At 48.2% G+C, this 15,159-nt stretch overlaps 1 protein-coding gene across 2 annotated transcripts; it reads left to right on the top strand.

The window, feature by feature from the left end:
- Positions 1-3,686: 3,686 nt before the first annotated feature.
- GMNN (geminin DNA replication inhibitor) lies at positions 3,687-8,662 on the top strand. 2 transcript variants are annotated; one of them, XM_088475867.1, is made up of 7 exons: positions 3,687-3,794; positions 4,470-4,528; positions 6,121-6,216; positions 7,196-7,334; positions 7,446-7,528; positions 7,892-8,002; positions 8,263-8,662. In XM_088475867.1, the coding sequence occupies exons 2-7, from the start codon at positions 4,475-4,477 to the stop codon at positions 8,365-8,367; spliced, it is 588 nt and encodes a 195-aa protein (XP_088331993.1). In that variant the 5' UTR covers positions 3,687-3,794; positions 4,470-4,474; the 3' UTR covers positions 8,368-8,662. The 2 variants fall into 2 exon arrangements, with proteins under 2 accessions (XP_088331993.1, XP_088331994.1); XM_088475868.1 differs by having other exon boundaries at positions 3,743-3,775.
- The last annotated feature ends 6,497 nt before the right edge of the window (positions 8,663-15,159 follow it).

Raw genomic sequence — 15,159 nt, forward strand, 5'->3', positions numbered from 1 at the left:
TCATCGCCGAGTGTAGGGACACCCGGCGGCTGTGCAGACAACTGCGCACCCTTGACTGTAAAGCAGAGATCTTGTCCTCCGTCACGAAGATTCTTTGCTGTCCCGAGTCCAATAAGGCTCCAAGATGCAGAATCCTCCGAGACGGGATTAGAGTGGACTTCTGCCAGTTGATTAGCCAGCCGTGCCGTTGCAGCAGTGCAATGGTCAGGTCCAAGTGGCGTAACAGAAGCTCTGGAGATCCTGCCACCAATAACAGGTCGTCCAAGTACGGCAACATGCGGACTCCCTGCAGCCGCAGAGAAGCCGCCATGACCGCCATCACCTTGGTGAAAACACGTGGTGCTGTCGCCAGGCCAAAAGGTAACGCCCGAAACTGGAAGTGGTCGCTGCGGATTGCAAACCTGAGGAACTGTTGATGGCGCAAAAGAATAGGGACATGCAGGTAAGCGTCCTGTATGTCCAATGACACCATGTAGTCCCCAGGTTCCAGCGCCAGAATGATGGACCGTAGGGTCTCCATCCGAAACTTCGGAACCCGCAAAGACTTGTTGAGTGCTTTGAGGTTGAGAATCGGACGATACGACCCATTGGGTTTCTGTACCAAAAAAAGATTTGAATAGAAACCCTGGCCCCTCTGGGAGAATGGAACAGGCACTATAACTCCAGCCTGGAGCATAGTGTGCATACCTTCCGCAGCTCCATAGCCTTGTTCCGGTCTGATGGTAGACCCGTGGTGAAGAATCGCGCCGGGGGTCTGTGCCGGAAGGAGAGGGCGTACCCGTGGGAGACCACCTCGAGAACCCAAGTGTCTGTCGTAGTGGCCGACCAACACTGGGCGAACTGCAGCAGGCGGCCTCCCACCCTGGGATCCCCCAAAGGAAGGCCCGGACCGTCAGGCCGCAGGCTTGTCATCTGGCTTGGGGGCCGGACGTCTGGTACTCCATGCCTGCTTCCGGGGCTTGGCCGATTTCTTAGGGCCAGCCTGCCGAGGAAACGACTGTGGTTTGGGCCTGCCCTGGGCCCTAGATGACCGAAAGGACGATGGTCCAGAACCAGAAGGAGCAGCGGCCGACGGGAGACAAGCCGATTTGGCTGCCACCAGCGTGTCCACAATCTTATCCAGATCCGGACCGAAGAGAACTTCTCCGGTAAACGGCAACGCCTCCAGACCCTTTTTGGAATCTGCGTCCACCTTCCAGGATCGTGGCCACAAGGTGCGACGAGCAGCCACCGCTGCTGAAGAAATTCTAGACACCAGAGTACTAATGTCTAGGGCCGCCTCGTTGATATAAGTGGCCGAATCACGGAGATTACCTATCAACTCCGCCTGTTCGGCCGGACAGTCGGAATCAAAAGAAGCCTCTAATGAATCCGCCCAGCGCTCCATCGCTCTGGCAACCCAGCAAATGGCCATAGCCGGCCGTGCTGCCCCCCCCGCAAGGGAATAAGCGGACTTCAGGCAGATCTCCACCTTGCGGTCCGTAGCATCCTTAAGGGAGGACATGGATGGCATCGGCAATGTGGCACTACGGACAAGATGGGTCACGTGAGAATCCACCTGTGGAGGGGATTCCCACTTTGCAAAATAATTACCCGCGAACGGATAAGCCATCGCCAGGCGTCTCTGCGGCTGGTATCTTTTGCCAGGCTGTTTCCACGCCTCCTCTAAATGGTCCACTAACTGACCCGAAAGAGGAAAGACTGTGGCATCGCCCTTCACATCTTTGAAAAAGGCATACTTAGATTTAGCTGCTGGGGGAATTTCGTCCTCAATCACCAAGGCTGTGCGGACCGCCCGAATAAGTCCAGGAATATATACTTTGGACTTAGCATCAGCGTCCTTAGTGTGGAGAGGTTCCTGATCGTAAGGATCCAGAATCTCCCCATCATCAGACCTCCCCTCGTCATCCTCATAAGGAGCCGACAGAGACGCCACCTGCCGTTTATGCGGCCGCATCACAGACTCCCCTTGCAACACATCCGACAAGTGCTGTACAGAACTCGTCAGGGAGTTAACCCACACTGGCTCCTGAGAAACCGGGAGCGGGGAAATAGGGAGACTGTGGGGTACCACCAATTGTCGTGGGAAACCCTGCATGGGTGACGACACCACTGACTGCTGGGACAAACCCATCGGTGTAAATGCGGGCTGCGGAGCTAACTGGCCCACTAAGGCTGTAAGCACCTGAGCGAAACAAGCCCAGGGCGGCTCCTGTACCGGTGCTGTAACCGTAAGCGGCCGCACCAGGGACAAACACTGCTGGCAAAGGCCCTCCGCGCTACCCTCCCCCTCCGCTAACGGTACTTTACACGTAGTACACTGTAGCCGGAGAGGAAAATCACTTTCAGACATGATGGCACCAGGTATGTGACCCCTCTCACCAATTATATAGTAAATAGGCGAGAGACCACCCTGCAGCACCGCACCGCAAGGGCTTAGCAGAAAGAACAGGGACAGAATAAAGCTGACAGTTTTAGAAGAAAAGTTACAGGCAGCAGCGCTAGCACAGTCACATACAATACAAAGAAAATCAATTCCTGCACTAACAGCGCTGATCACTCAACTACGCAGACACAGGGCCTGGTAGGACACAGCGCTGCATACACAGACCTGACCACAGCGGAGAAGTATGCAAGGGGACCCAGACCACGATGCTTCCTTCCAGCAGCGTTCACCATGCGTTCAGGAAGATGGCCGCCGAGGAGCAGAGAGGAGACTGGCCTGGGGGAGGAGCGCTGCCACAGGGCCAGTTGGCAGCGTGCAGAGAGGGCTGTGTGCAGCGGGGGAGGCGCCGGCTGTGAGACAGGGAAGGCGCGTTCCCCTGGCATGCATTTAACCCCTGGGACGCCGCAGCGCTACCGCTCTGCTGCAGTCCGCTGTCCCAGGGGGTAGTGGAAGCGCAGGTTGGTCGCCTGGCTCCACGCTGCAGCCAGTCCCCAGGGAGCCCCCTGTCTGGGGACTTAGGACCATGTCACCAGCAGGGACCCGCGGGACCCTGCTGCTTACCTTTGACCCCCTTGAATCCGGCCATGGTCCGGAACATCTGGGATCACCGCTAGCTGTGACCCCAGATGCTCACCAGCATCCCCGGATCGGTACCGGCGTTCTGGTACCGGCGGGGGTGTAGGGAAGACAGCATGGACGTCAGGACTGACTGTCCATGCTGTACATCCAGATGTGCAGCCACAGCTGCAAAGAAGAAAGCTTCAGGGGCTCTTCTAGCCCCCACTCCGACAGGTGCACCCGACTCCGGCCGGGCACCAAACTAAACTGAGGTGCCTTGGCTCGGGGGCGGGGTATAGGAGGGGGACCCTAGTGCATCCTGGGAGGCTGAAAAGCTTAACTCTATGGTGCCCGGCGACTGACGTCACACCTATACCCCAAGGTATCCTGTGGATACCCTATGGACCCTGAAGTAGAAATATAGGTTGCTAGTCACTGCTATGCATGTTGTGATGCGTTTATACAGACAATCGGATATTTGCGTTTGCACTTAAATTTAGGCCGATTGCTGATTTTTACTGCTAGAGTCTAAAATATACATTTTCCTTTATTTACTAACACACACAGGTGACGAGCTACAAGCAGTAATCTCAGGCGGGAAGAACGGCACACGTGACTTCCCAATGGGGCGGCGCGCGCGGAGGGGGGGAGGAGGCGGATCATGTGACGCAGCACGCTGACTATAAATCGGGCGGGGCGCGGGAACTGGAAGTAGCTACAGCAGCAGACGGTGTGTACGGTTAGGTAGTCAGGTACAGCGGAGCAGTGACGGTGAGGACGGCAGGGAGAGGTGGGTGTCGCTTGTGAGTGTGTTTTGGCGCGATAGGTTTTGGGTCCGTGACCTGGATGTGGGTATGGTGCTTATGGCGCAAAGCGGATACAGCTGCCCTCACGCAGCTCCGGTGTTAGCGGGCAGATGTGAGATGTAGGGTCTGTGCCGCCACCGGTTTTCCCTCCCGCCATTGTGTCTAATCTCTTGTCTGCTGCTGGCGGGTGCACCTCTGGCCGGGGCTAGTTCGGGTTTGGCGGTCCTGGCCTGGAGTGTGCTATTGGCCGAGTCGTCTCAGGGAGGTGCCTGCTCTGGGCTCTCCTTCCCCTGGGGAAGGCTCCCCGGTGCCGGTAGCGAGGCGCTTACTCGTTATCTGGCTGTGCGCTAGGGGAGGGGAGCTGGCGGTGCTGCGGTCAGCGCTCGGTGTGTGCGTCCGTGTGCCGCTTATCCTTACGGGCAGCGCTCTGTTCATCCGTCCCCGCTGCCTGTTACTATCTACTACGAGTCTTGTTCCCGCAGTGCGGACAGGCTCTCACCCTGTGCATGTTCCCCCGGCTACACCGGTACTGCTGCCACCATGCCATGTTAATGCCAATCTGGTGGGCAGAGGTGTAACCGGGATAATGTTCCTGCTGCCAGGATAAAATGGTGCTATAGTCTGTGTAATCCTAATCCGTTCTATTCCTGTGTCTGCAGCTATCATGAATTCCAATTTGAAACCGAGAGCTGATGGCAAATCTGCGTTGTCCATCAAGGTAATGTTACAGTAAAATAAGTAGAACCATGTAACAAGGATATACAAAATTGTCAATGGGGAATTCAGTATTATAATCTGAGAAAGTGGGCAAAACAAACTTCAGTGTGTTTCGTACAAATTAAAAAAACTAGTGAAATAGCCTTTGGGGTGGTCTAAGTATGCGGGAGGCTTTTTCTGAATGCAGGTGCTTGCTGAAGGGGGTTTTTATGCATTTTAGTGATTTTGAACTATGCTTGCACCATTTTCATGTACCCTAAATTTGATACTTATTTTGGCCCAAATAAATTGCTATATGCTATTCATCACTAATCTCCCAAAAATGTGAAATTGCTCCTAGAAATCAATTAAAGAACCCAAATACCTTTAGCAGGGCTACCCATAGTGAACCCCCATGTCTGAGCATCTTTATGGGGTTGTCAGGCCGATTTCCCCAAATAGACAGGACTTTTAATTTTCACAAATTTGGAACTGAATGTGTGCGATAAGTATTTGTTGGCAAAGTCTGGCAACTGACTTCGCTCCAAATTGAATATGGCCCTATAGGTCTTCCAATTCTGCTCTGAGATGTCACTTTTGAGGGTTGGGTGTTCACTGTGAATGCACAATATTTCAATTACTGTGAATGCCCATTTGTGAGTTATGCAGGAGAGTACTTCATGAAAATTAGGTGTGACATTTAAATCATGAATATGTGCTCCCACTCTACTGCTGAATTGTGTTTGCTCCCCTAATGTGTATTTGATCATTATGGTGGGAGATTCACACTAATGTACCTGATAACTGTCATGGGGACTGCATGCATATGCCTAATTGTACCCATGCAAATGCTGTTGCCTGTGACCAGATTTCCCATTCTGCTGTATCAAGTCCTTCTGGATTTTGGTCATGCAAATACTTTTTGTATGTTATCTATGGTATTGTATTTACTTGCTATTTGGCTGTGCACATAATGGCAATGCAGTTTTCTCTAATGTATATGTACAGCAGTAACTAAATTGTGCTCAAATGACTTGCTGTCCTACAGGCTTGTGATTGCTGTGGGTTAAACAAACTAAAAGACAGAAGTCAGAATATATTCGTTTTAAGTAAGATTTTCCCATGAGATAGTGTTGTACAGTTGTCATATGAGCCACTGGTGTCAAGTGTTGCAATCTGAGAATGTGATAATCCATAACTTTAAAGGGCTTGCTATAATGCTTAAGGTGTTTAACAATGCTGGTTCCCACAGTCTTAATCATTTGTTCTATTGATTGACAGTGAGATAATAATCGGCAGAAAACCTGACCGTGGGAAAGCTGAACTCCCGTCATGTTGCATATGGTGTGAATCAGTAACTTTCACACGGTACTGTAGTGATGCATGCCTCCAACCTGTCGCTAGCAGTTTGTTTGCTATGGCATGGTGGCAGTATAGCCAGTTCTTAAAATCAAACAGGTTATTGAATCTAATCTCATTGTTTACACTGCTATAAGGCCATTGATTAAACACTTTAACATAATGGGTTGTCTAGGTTTAAGAGTATACCTTTGACCTCAAAATTTGATGTGTTGGGGAAATCATTTGTAAAAAATTTTTTTTTTTTTTTTATAGAGCTATTTCACAGACAAGACTGAGACAGCTCAAAGAGGGACTCTTAAAGTAATTCAACCTTCAGCCACTGGTCAACTTGTTGGACGGGCTAAAGAGGTATGTGTAAATGCTCTGGAATAATGCAAGCCATCAGCCGCTAATGACGCTGATCTGTGTAGGTTAAATGTAAAGTGGTAATTATGTATGCATAATTTGCAAGTATTTTAAGTGACTAGTTTAGCTTTTAACAAAGTGTAAATTGCGAAGGGACATGATAGAAACTTTCAAATGCATGAAGGCTTTTAACAAGGTACAGGAGGGAAGCATTCTTCAAAGGAAGAGTTGTACAAGAACACGAGGGCATGCACTGAGACTGGAGGGAGGTAGGCTCAGGAGTTTTGAGGAAAAATTATTTCACAGAAAGGGTAGTGGATAAGTGGAATAACCACCCATCAGATGTGGTTGAAGCTAAGACTGGAACAAATTAAACATGCTTGGGATAGGCGTAAGAATATCCTTAAGAGCAGAGATGGGGAACCTCGGGCTCGGGGGGCTGCATAAGGCCCTCAGAATCATTTGGTGTGACCCTCTGCGTTTTTGTTTTTTTTCTGTTGGCCTCATCTGGCTAGCAGGGTGCCTAGAATGGCACCCTGCAGCCAGAATCTATGCAGCAGTGCCACTTGGAGCATCCTTTGGACGCTTCAGATGGTCACACCGCTGACCTTACAACTCCCAGGAGCATCCTCAGGATGCTCCGGGCACTATTGTAATCACTGGCGGTTGTGGCCCCATCCTGTGTTATGTCACTGAGGGGGCATGGCCTGCACAGGGCCCCTCGAACATTGTGTATATATCAAAATGGCCCTCGGCCAAAAAAAGTTCCCCCACCCCTGCTTAAGAGACTTAAGACGCAAATGGGGTTGAAGTTGCCAAAAGGATAAATGAAAAGGGGCAGACTAGATGGGCCAAGTGGTTCTTATCTGCTGTCATTATAGGAGTATGATTGGGACTTGATGCATAACTAATTACAAGCCTATACATGGCAAGCTGGCTTGTGTTCATGATATACATTTAACAATTTTTTTATTATAACTAGACAACCAAAAATTCCACAAAAAGGAAACTCTGGAATGACAAGGTCATATCAAAGAAGGCAAAAGTAGAAATTGCTGTTGACTCTGAACAAAGGGAAAATACTGGTTGCTCAAATGAAGCATATGAGTTAATGGTGAAAGGTAAGCTTTAAACTATGCCATCAAGTTAACTGACTTGAATCAAAGTGAAATTTGTGTTTAAACTGGGATATCTGAAATTGTAACATTGTATCCTGTGTCATTTGTTTGAAGAAAATCCCACTTATCAGTACTGGAAGGAGCTGGCAGAAGAAAGGAGAAAAGCACTCTATGAAGTCTTGCAGGAGAATGAAAAGGTAAAACTGAGGGTTGTGGCCAAAAATGGGTGCTTGCATGTCTTCATACAAGTCTTGTTTCCTCACTCTGTACCTGTAATGTATATTACAGCACTTAATCTGGCATTTTAATGGAGAAGACTGACTAACTTGCATGCCGCTGTCTGCAGTATAGTACAGCAGCTCATTTGGTTTCATGGAATGCTTGGGATTTCCATGAAACCACTGTAGGATGTGACTGCACCAGTAACTGCATGAAGCTGCAGCAAGCCTAATGGTGCTATTCAAGACTATAGATAACACTATTTTAAACAACGCATTCATAAGACTGGGGCTACATGGTGAGCTTTAAAGTTGCCAATGCTAAACAATCTTTGCTTACAGTTGCATAAAGAAATTGAGCTCCGAGATGGGGAGATTGCACGACTGAAGCAGGAAAATGATGAGCTTGTGGAACTGGCAGGACATGTGCAGTACATGGCTAATCTGATTGAGGTGAGTTTAAAGATTTTTCTATCACATTTCTTATAGGTTCCAGAATATGGGTTTTGCTCCCAGCATAGGTTACCTGTGCCTCAGAACATAACCAATGTGGCTTTGTTTGGAGGATGCCTAACTAGTACCATGAGCCTCTTAATCTAAAATTTAGTGAATGGCAAAGTATGTTTAGGCTTGGCAATACTTGTGTTATACTTTTTTTTTTGTTTTATGTAATGTTAGTCAAAAATAAAATTTCATTTATTTCCTCAATGCAGAGATTAACAGGAAGTGCACCTCAAAGTTTGGAAGACTTGAAGAACCTAGACTTAGAAGAAGCAAGGTGTGAAGATGAAGAAGAGCAACCAATCATCCAAGACTAGATTATGCTTAAATGTTAGAACATTAACTTAAGTGGCCATGAAGTTCATGTCTGCCTTAGCTCATTGATGGGCTGTAACTGCCTTTAGCCTGTTTAATGGAACACTTCATGAGAAGCCTTCATCAAATTTCCTGGGTGTGAAATGACTTGCTTATACAAGTGCCCTTCCAGTTGGCCACTTGTGGTTTTGACAAATACTGTGTATTTTCTCATTTTTGTAAATAGGTTTTTTAATCCATTCACCTTGATAAAGGTGATTGTACATAGTTTTGAATAAACTTCAGTTTGAAAGTGAAGTACAGGCTTTTATGCATTTCAAGAAATGTTAAACTCAAAATACATCAAGCAGATGCTAGTAATAACATTTTTGGTGCACAAGTAGACTACCAGAAGAACAAAATATTTGTGACCCAGTTTCTTTACTGTTTTATATCAGGTCTTGCTGGGATTGGGCACTCCTACTCAATGACTTGTGAATTCAGTCTACAGGCAAATGGGTGTTTTTTTTTGTTTTTTTTTTTAACATTCCAAAGTTTCTACTATGGGGAGCACTGAATAAAGTAGACATTAATGTCAATCTGCAAAGTCCAGTAGTTAATGTGCCCTTGGGCCAACTGGGTAGTCTTTTTTTTTTCCTCCTATTATTTCTTTGTCTTATTAAACAAGGATAATAGGCCAGTGCAAACTGCCATGATGTAATGGGCGTGATATTTAATTTTACTTGGCAAGTTTAATGGTGTAATGCATTAGTTTGTTTGGTGGTAGTGGGCATAGATTGAGAAACCACATGCTGTTACTTTGTGAATTATCCAAAGTAACATGTGTTGGATTACATAATAGTGTAATTGTAGAAACCAGCAGTTGTGTTTACTACAGAAAAAAATTACAATGCAGAAATGGTGGCTGAGAGGATTACAGCTGGCCCCTTTTGTACAACTTCACCACCCCAGGATTGAGATGGACATCTCAGGTACATATAGCAAAGTCTCCATAGTGTGTGTGTGTATATATATATATATATATATATATATAATGAGAGAATGGGATCTTGATTGTGATACTGCTACAAGAAATAAATGACTCCAGTCAAGTGAGTATGCTGCTGCTCTTGTCTAGTTAATCTGCACATGGTAATTGTAGAATGAAGAGTGCTCATCCAGTGGTATGACCAGAAAATTAGGTGTATGTATTTGGGTACAATGTCTTAATATTCACTCTAGAGCAGGCATGTCAAAAGCCAACCAGGCTGAATATTCAAGATCTAAGTGTGTGGACTGCAAGAAAGTCTGAAGGTGCATACACACCACCTTATTGAACTATTATAATGATAACTACATTGACAATAGTTCAGTTTGAGTTATAATGATGAACAATAATCACAAATGTGTACTCCCGTTTGTAGTTATCGTTCATTGCCTATTTCAGCCTGTCCAACATGACTATTCATTTAGGGAAGGAACAATTAGTTCATTACACTTCAAAAAATCGTTCACTTCAAAGGAAAATCTGTTACAAAATAGTTACACATGTATGCACCTTTCAAAATTGCATTATATATGCTCCTCAGCTTCCCCCCCCCCCCCCCCCCCCCAATAGACACTGCCCCCCTGTCAGCATCACCATTCTCCAAACCACCCCTTTACACTAGTCAGACAGACTTTTTAAAGTATAAATTTAGTCACTTTAACTACAGTAATACTGCCTGAGCTGAGCTCTGATTGTGGTAGGCAAGCTGATCAGAGCAGGGAGAATGAAGAGTGGCCACACAGGGACTGGCTGTGCAGCATAATAGATGTATTTGGGCCCACAGTCGGGCCGCATAAAGGGGCCTATGTATCAAAGCTTGAGCGAAAATTGTAAGATATAAATTGCCAACCTATCTGCTTCTAACTTACATTTCTACTTCAGGGTCCATAGGGGGTCCACAGGGTTGAACTTGGGGTATAGGTTGGGAACCAAATCCGGGCACCATGCAGTTAAAGCTTTTAACTCCCAGGATGCATTGGGTCTCCCTATAACCCCACCCCCAAGCCAGAGGCACCCCAGTTTAAGTTGGTGCCCGGCCGGAGTCGGGTCACCGTTAGCGTAGGGGGAGCTGATTAGCAGCCCCTAAGCTTATTTTATTTTTTTAGAACAAAGTTTTTCCATTGGACTTTGGACTCGTCAGAGCGGCAGCATCGGACTGTCCATAGGACGTCTAAGCTGCCACTCCGTCACCCTGCTGGCGCTGAGACGCCAGTACAGATCTGGGGATCTCAGCGGGACCCCAGAGTCTGTACTAGCCGGACCCAGGACTGCTGCCGGATCCACGGGGAGCAGGTAAGGTTGTGGATCACCGCGCATTTAAAATGCAGTCCTGTGCCTCCGGTCTTAGGGGACAGACCGGAGGTGGGGACGGGCCCCCCATGCCCCGTCTTCACTAGACCACCAGGGACTTAACGATCGGCGCAGGGAGCCGGCGTCCCGGGGGTTAATAGCTGGCCAGGGGAGCAAGCCTTCCCTGTTACAGTGGCTCCTCCCCTCAGCTCAGCGCGCCTTTCAGTATTATAGTCTGGCGTCGCTGAGCTGCTTCCTCCACGGGCCACGCTTCTGAGGTTTCCAGGCGGCCATCTTCTTTGTGGTGCAGCTGCAGAGCTCCGGAGATGGCAGTGAGTCCAGTCCCCCTGCGTACCTTACCATCAGGTCAGTGTACACAGCGCTGTAGCCTTGGGTAAGTTGAATGCAGTGTAATAGTGCAGTATATTATATGACATGTTTATATATATATATATATATATTGTATATATCTGCATTGTATGTGACTTATGCTAGTGCTGACTGTCTGTACTGTATTCTTTCACCTGTCAGTGTATGTATCCGTTTTCTTTATCTGCCCTAATACAGCTGTACTTAGGGTGTTTCTGAGACCTCACATTTATATAATTGTTAATATTTGTGAGGTTTGTCACATACTGTTGCCTGCTGTACGTTGCCATATTTTAGATGGAACTGTGTGTTGCATAAGCTGAAAATGGGTCCCTGCAGCTAATTTTTGGCATCAGTCAGGACCAGTATAGCGCTGCTTGATATTTCTGCCAAGAGGGTCAGATATGTCTGACCAGGAGATGGAGCGTTATACTGCACCCATTTTTACTATCCTGCAAGTTAGTGCGGAGGATTTGTTTCATAAAGGGTTCTGTATGTGGCGTCATCTGGTGCCAGCCCCTTTCACGACCCCCTTGGGCGGTTTGTTTTCTCGGGATCGTCTCAATTGCGGATCGCCGGGCGAGCCCCATTGTTGTAACTCACTTGGGGTTACTTCACCATATTGCCCTTTTCATCTCAGGGTATCTCGCAGTTTCTTGCACTCTTCCCCTGTGACACAGGCTACCGCTCCCTGCAGGGGTTTTTCGCAGTATATGAATTCCCCCTGGTGCCACAATAGTCTGTCATTCCCCTTGTAGGGATTACCACAACAGCCACCCTGGGTAGATGTCGTTTTATACAAAGGTTGACGCCCTGTGGTTACTTCCCAGTTGGCTCTGCCGTGAACTGTTTTGGGCTTTTTCCCTCTTACACGTGGGGAAGCCTATTTCAGGTATTATTATCCCTGCTTTAGGGCTGGTAGCAGGTCCATTCTGGTTAGAGTGAATGTTGACCTGCATCTGTATCATATACCCTCAGTCTTACATGCCTTCAGGTTCCCTGTTGCTGACTAGCGGGTGGATCGCATGGCGGGACTCTGGCTGTTGCCAGATACGCGGTATTACAACGGCATTTGGCCTCCTGTCCCATATTCCCTGAGGATCATCACGAGTCCCTCCTGGGGTGGATGGGCGTGTTACTCGTCTGATTACAGACGTTACTACGCCTCCCATGCCTGCGTGGCCGGATTCTTCGGATCCGTAGGTGGTAACTGCCTGAAATCAGTATACCGTAATATACTCGAGTATAAGTTGAGTTTTTCAGCACATTTTTTGTGCTGAAAAAGTACCCCCTCGGCTTATACTCGAGTGAAGTGTAGCGCTGACCGGACGGAGTTTGGTCAGCGCTACACAGCACAAACACACAGCCGCCGGAGCCGGCAGCTGTGTGTTTGCTGTAATCAGCAGCCGCTGAGAGTCTGTCAGACTCTCATCGGCTGCTGCTGCTCCCACTGCGGGAGCCATCTTCCGGCTCCCGCAGTGGGTAATGGGAGAGACGTCATGAGTAACGACGTCTCTCCCATGCAAAGCGGCCGGAGGAGCTATTAGCGGCGGGACCAGGAGCGGGCGTTTCAGGTAAGTGATTTTTTTTTATTCTTATGACGACTCTCTCTACTGGGGGAGGGACTACCAGGGGGGGATTACCACTGGGGGCACTACCAGGGGGAATTACTACTGGGGGCACTACCAGCTGCTGCCATTTCCCACCCTAGGCTTATACTCGAGTCAATAAGTTTTCCCAGTTTTTTGTGGTAAAAGTAGGTACCTCGGCTTATATTCGGGTCAACTTATACTCTAGTATATACGGTACTCGCTTTCAGGGGTTGTTATCCATCCTACCATGGCTATAGCATGGTTGGTTAATACTATTGCAACACGTCTGGGGTTCAAATGTATTTGGTCGCTCACGTACTATATGCAGTTGTCATAGGTGGAAATGCCTATATTGGATACCAGTCTCCTAACTTTCAGAGTTCCGGCTGCGACTGTATCCTCCGTAATACCCTATGGCTGCGCTCTGGGAATGCAGAGGTGCAGATACCATCTGTAGGGTAGATCTTGTTTGGTCCTGACCTTGACAAGATTGTAGTAACATTGGCAGTATTACTAACGACAAGTTTACCGCCTTCAGCTATGCCCACTACAAGGATTCAGACTAAGTCTGTTAAGTCTTTTTGTCCTCTGGGTCAGCCTGAAGGTCTGTTTCTTCGTAGACTGTCGGCCTCTACAAGGGCCGACATCCAGTACCGAGCAGGCCTGGACTGCCAGCCGATATATCTTCAGCCTGACGAGACAGGCCTACAACTGGGAGATACCGATTTTCTCAGTTCGCCCGGTACTAGTGTCAAGTTGCCGTGGGTAGGAGGGTACGCCCTCTCTTTGCTCAGGTGGCCTCTTTACATGTGATGGTACGCGGGCCCTTATTCAGACCCGAACAGGGCCTTACAAATTCAGAAAGCTATACAGTTGTTGCGGTAAGCGGAGCTAATTAGTCCATCCCCACTATCAGCGAGGGACTGGTTGTTCTGCTTTCTTTCTGGTGCGGTGGCTGAATGGTCCTCTTTGGCCTATTCTCTGTCTCAATTCCCTGAACCAGTTCCTAAAGCTACCTGGGCTCAGGAAGAAATCCCTATGCTCCATCATACGATGTTTGGAACCTGGGGACTTTATGGTATCTCTGGATATACAGGACGCGTGCCTACGGGTACTTACAGAGACCTTTCATCAGCATGGGCTGAGGTTTGCTGTATCACAGCAACACTTACAATTTTTCGGGCTCTGCCTGTTGGGACTGTCCTCAGCCTCACAGGGGTTTACCAGCGTTTTGGATTTTCTGACAGTTCTCCTGTTCAGTATATCCCAATGCTCCTGTACCTGGATGGCCTCCTGCTCTTAGCGGGATCACCAGGGTACTTTACAGCCAGGTCAGGATGACCGTGGCTTCTTCAGGGTGCAGACGTTTAATCAACGGGGAAAAATTCCTCCCTGCATCCCTCTCTGGGTATTCTTCATCTAGGAGCCCTGCTGGATTCTCATAATCTGAGAATTCTTCTGGCGTAAGACGGAATCTCCACTCTTCCATTAGGAGTACGTGGTTGTCTGCGCAGTCGACATATGTCTTTACACTCTGGGATGCATGGTCAAATATTCAGTGTCTGCCTTTGGAAGGGTGGAATGGGCTCAGTTCCATTCCAGGCCTTTCCATAATTGGCTCATCTCCAGATGGAATGAGTTTTTTCTGTCGGATCACTGTTCAAACGATGATGCTCTCTCCGGAGGCAAGTCGGTCCCTGTCCGGGTGGCTATGGCCATCTCGTCCAGGGTATTCTTTGCTATGGACAGTGTCTGGTTCGCATCCATTTCAGTGCAGTTGGACGTCTGTTGATTCCACCCTGTCAATTAACTTACTCTGACATAACTCTTGTTTCCCGGTGAACCTGAAAAGGTTCAGTCCGACAGGGTCAGGACCGTGGCTTCCTTTTTAGCAACACTGTTCGTTGGGTGGCAATGACAGGTATGTCACACAATCGGACATAGTCCGAGGGTATCCTCCCGACCATCTCGGCAGCGTTCATTTCAGGAGCTCTCCAGTCCTCAGCCGTCACGACGTGCATCCCGGGGACTAGTCTTCCCCAAGAGAGGTTTCATCTCCTGGTGAGCAGGGGTGACCCTCATGGAATTCTGACTTTATCACACTATGGTGTTACAGTCCAGCTCTGGGGTTTCTGAAGCAACCTTCAGTGACTCTTTGTCGGTGAAGTGGTTCTTCCACTTTGTGTACCTGTGTTCTCCGGTCTCCCTTCTTCCTCGAGGTCTTTTGGAAGTGTTTCAATCGAGACGGAGATGCTTTCCTGCTGGTTGCTCCTGATTGCCCCAGATGTCAGGGGTACTTGGATTTTCGGAGTCTCTCCCTCGATACTCCATTCCTGATGCTTCACTGCCCGGACCTGTTGTCTCAGGGTCCTTGGTTTTGCCTTGGACCTGGGTCGTTTGTCTTTGACTGCGTCCCTACAGTGGTCTTACGGCTTCCCTGGCTTTGTCATCGTTGGAATGATTAGAGCACATAGATCGGCTTTTGCTGGGACCTACCACAAACTGTGACAGCCATA

Source organism: Taudactylus pleione, unplaced genomic scaffold (genome assembly GCF_031769625.1).
Source record: "Taudactylus pleione unplaced genomic scaffold, aTauple2 ptg000179l, whole genome shotgun sequence".
Lineage (NCBI taxonomy): Eukaryota > Metazoa > Chordata > Amphibia > Anura > Myobatrachidae > Taudactylus > Taudactylus pleione.

Excerpts from the sequence above, each read along its gene's own strand:
- GMNN (XM_088475867.1), top strand. The coding sequence starts at position 4,475 with ATGAATTCCAATTTGAAACCGAGAGCTGATGGCAAATCTGCGTTGTCC. Across the intron at positions 4,529-6,120 it reads AATCTGCGTTGTCCATCAAG|AGCTATTTCACAGACAAGAC; the intron begins GTAATGTTACAG and ends TTTTTTTTATAG. Across the intron at positions 7,529-7,891 it reads TCTTGCAGGAGAATGAAAAG|TTGCATAAAGAAATTGAGCT; the intron begins GTAAAACTGAGG and ends CTTTGCTTACAG.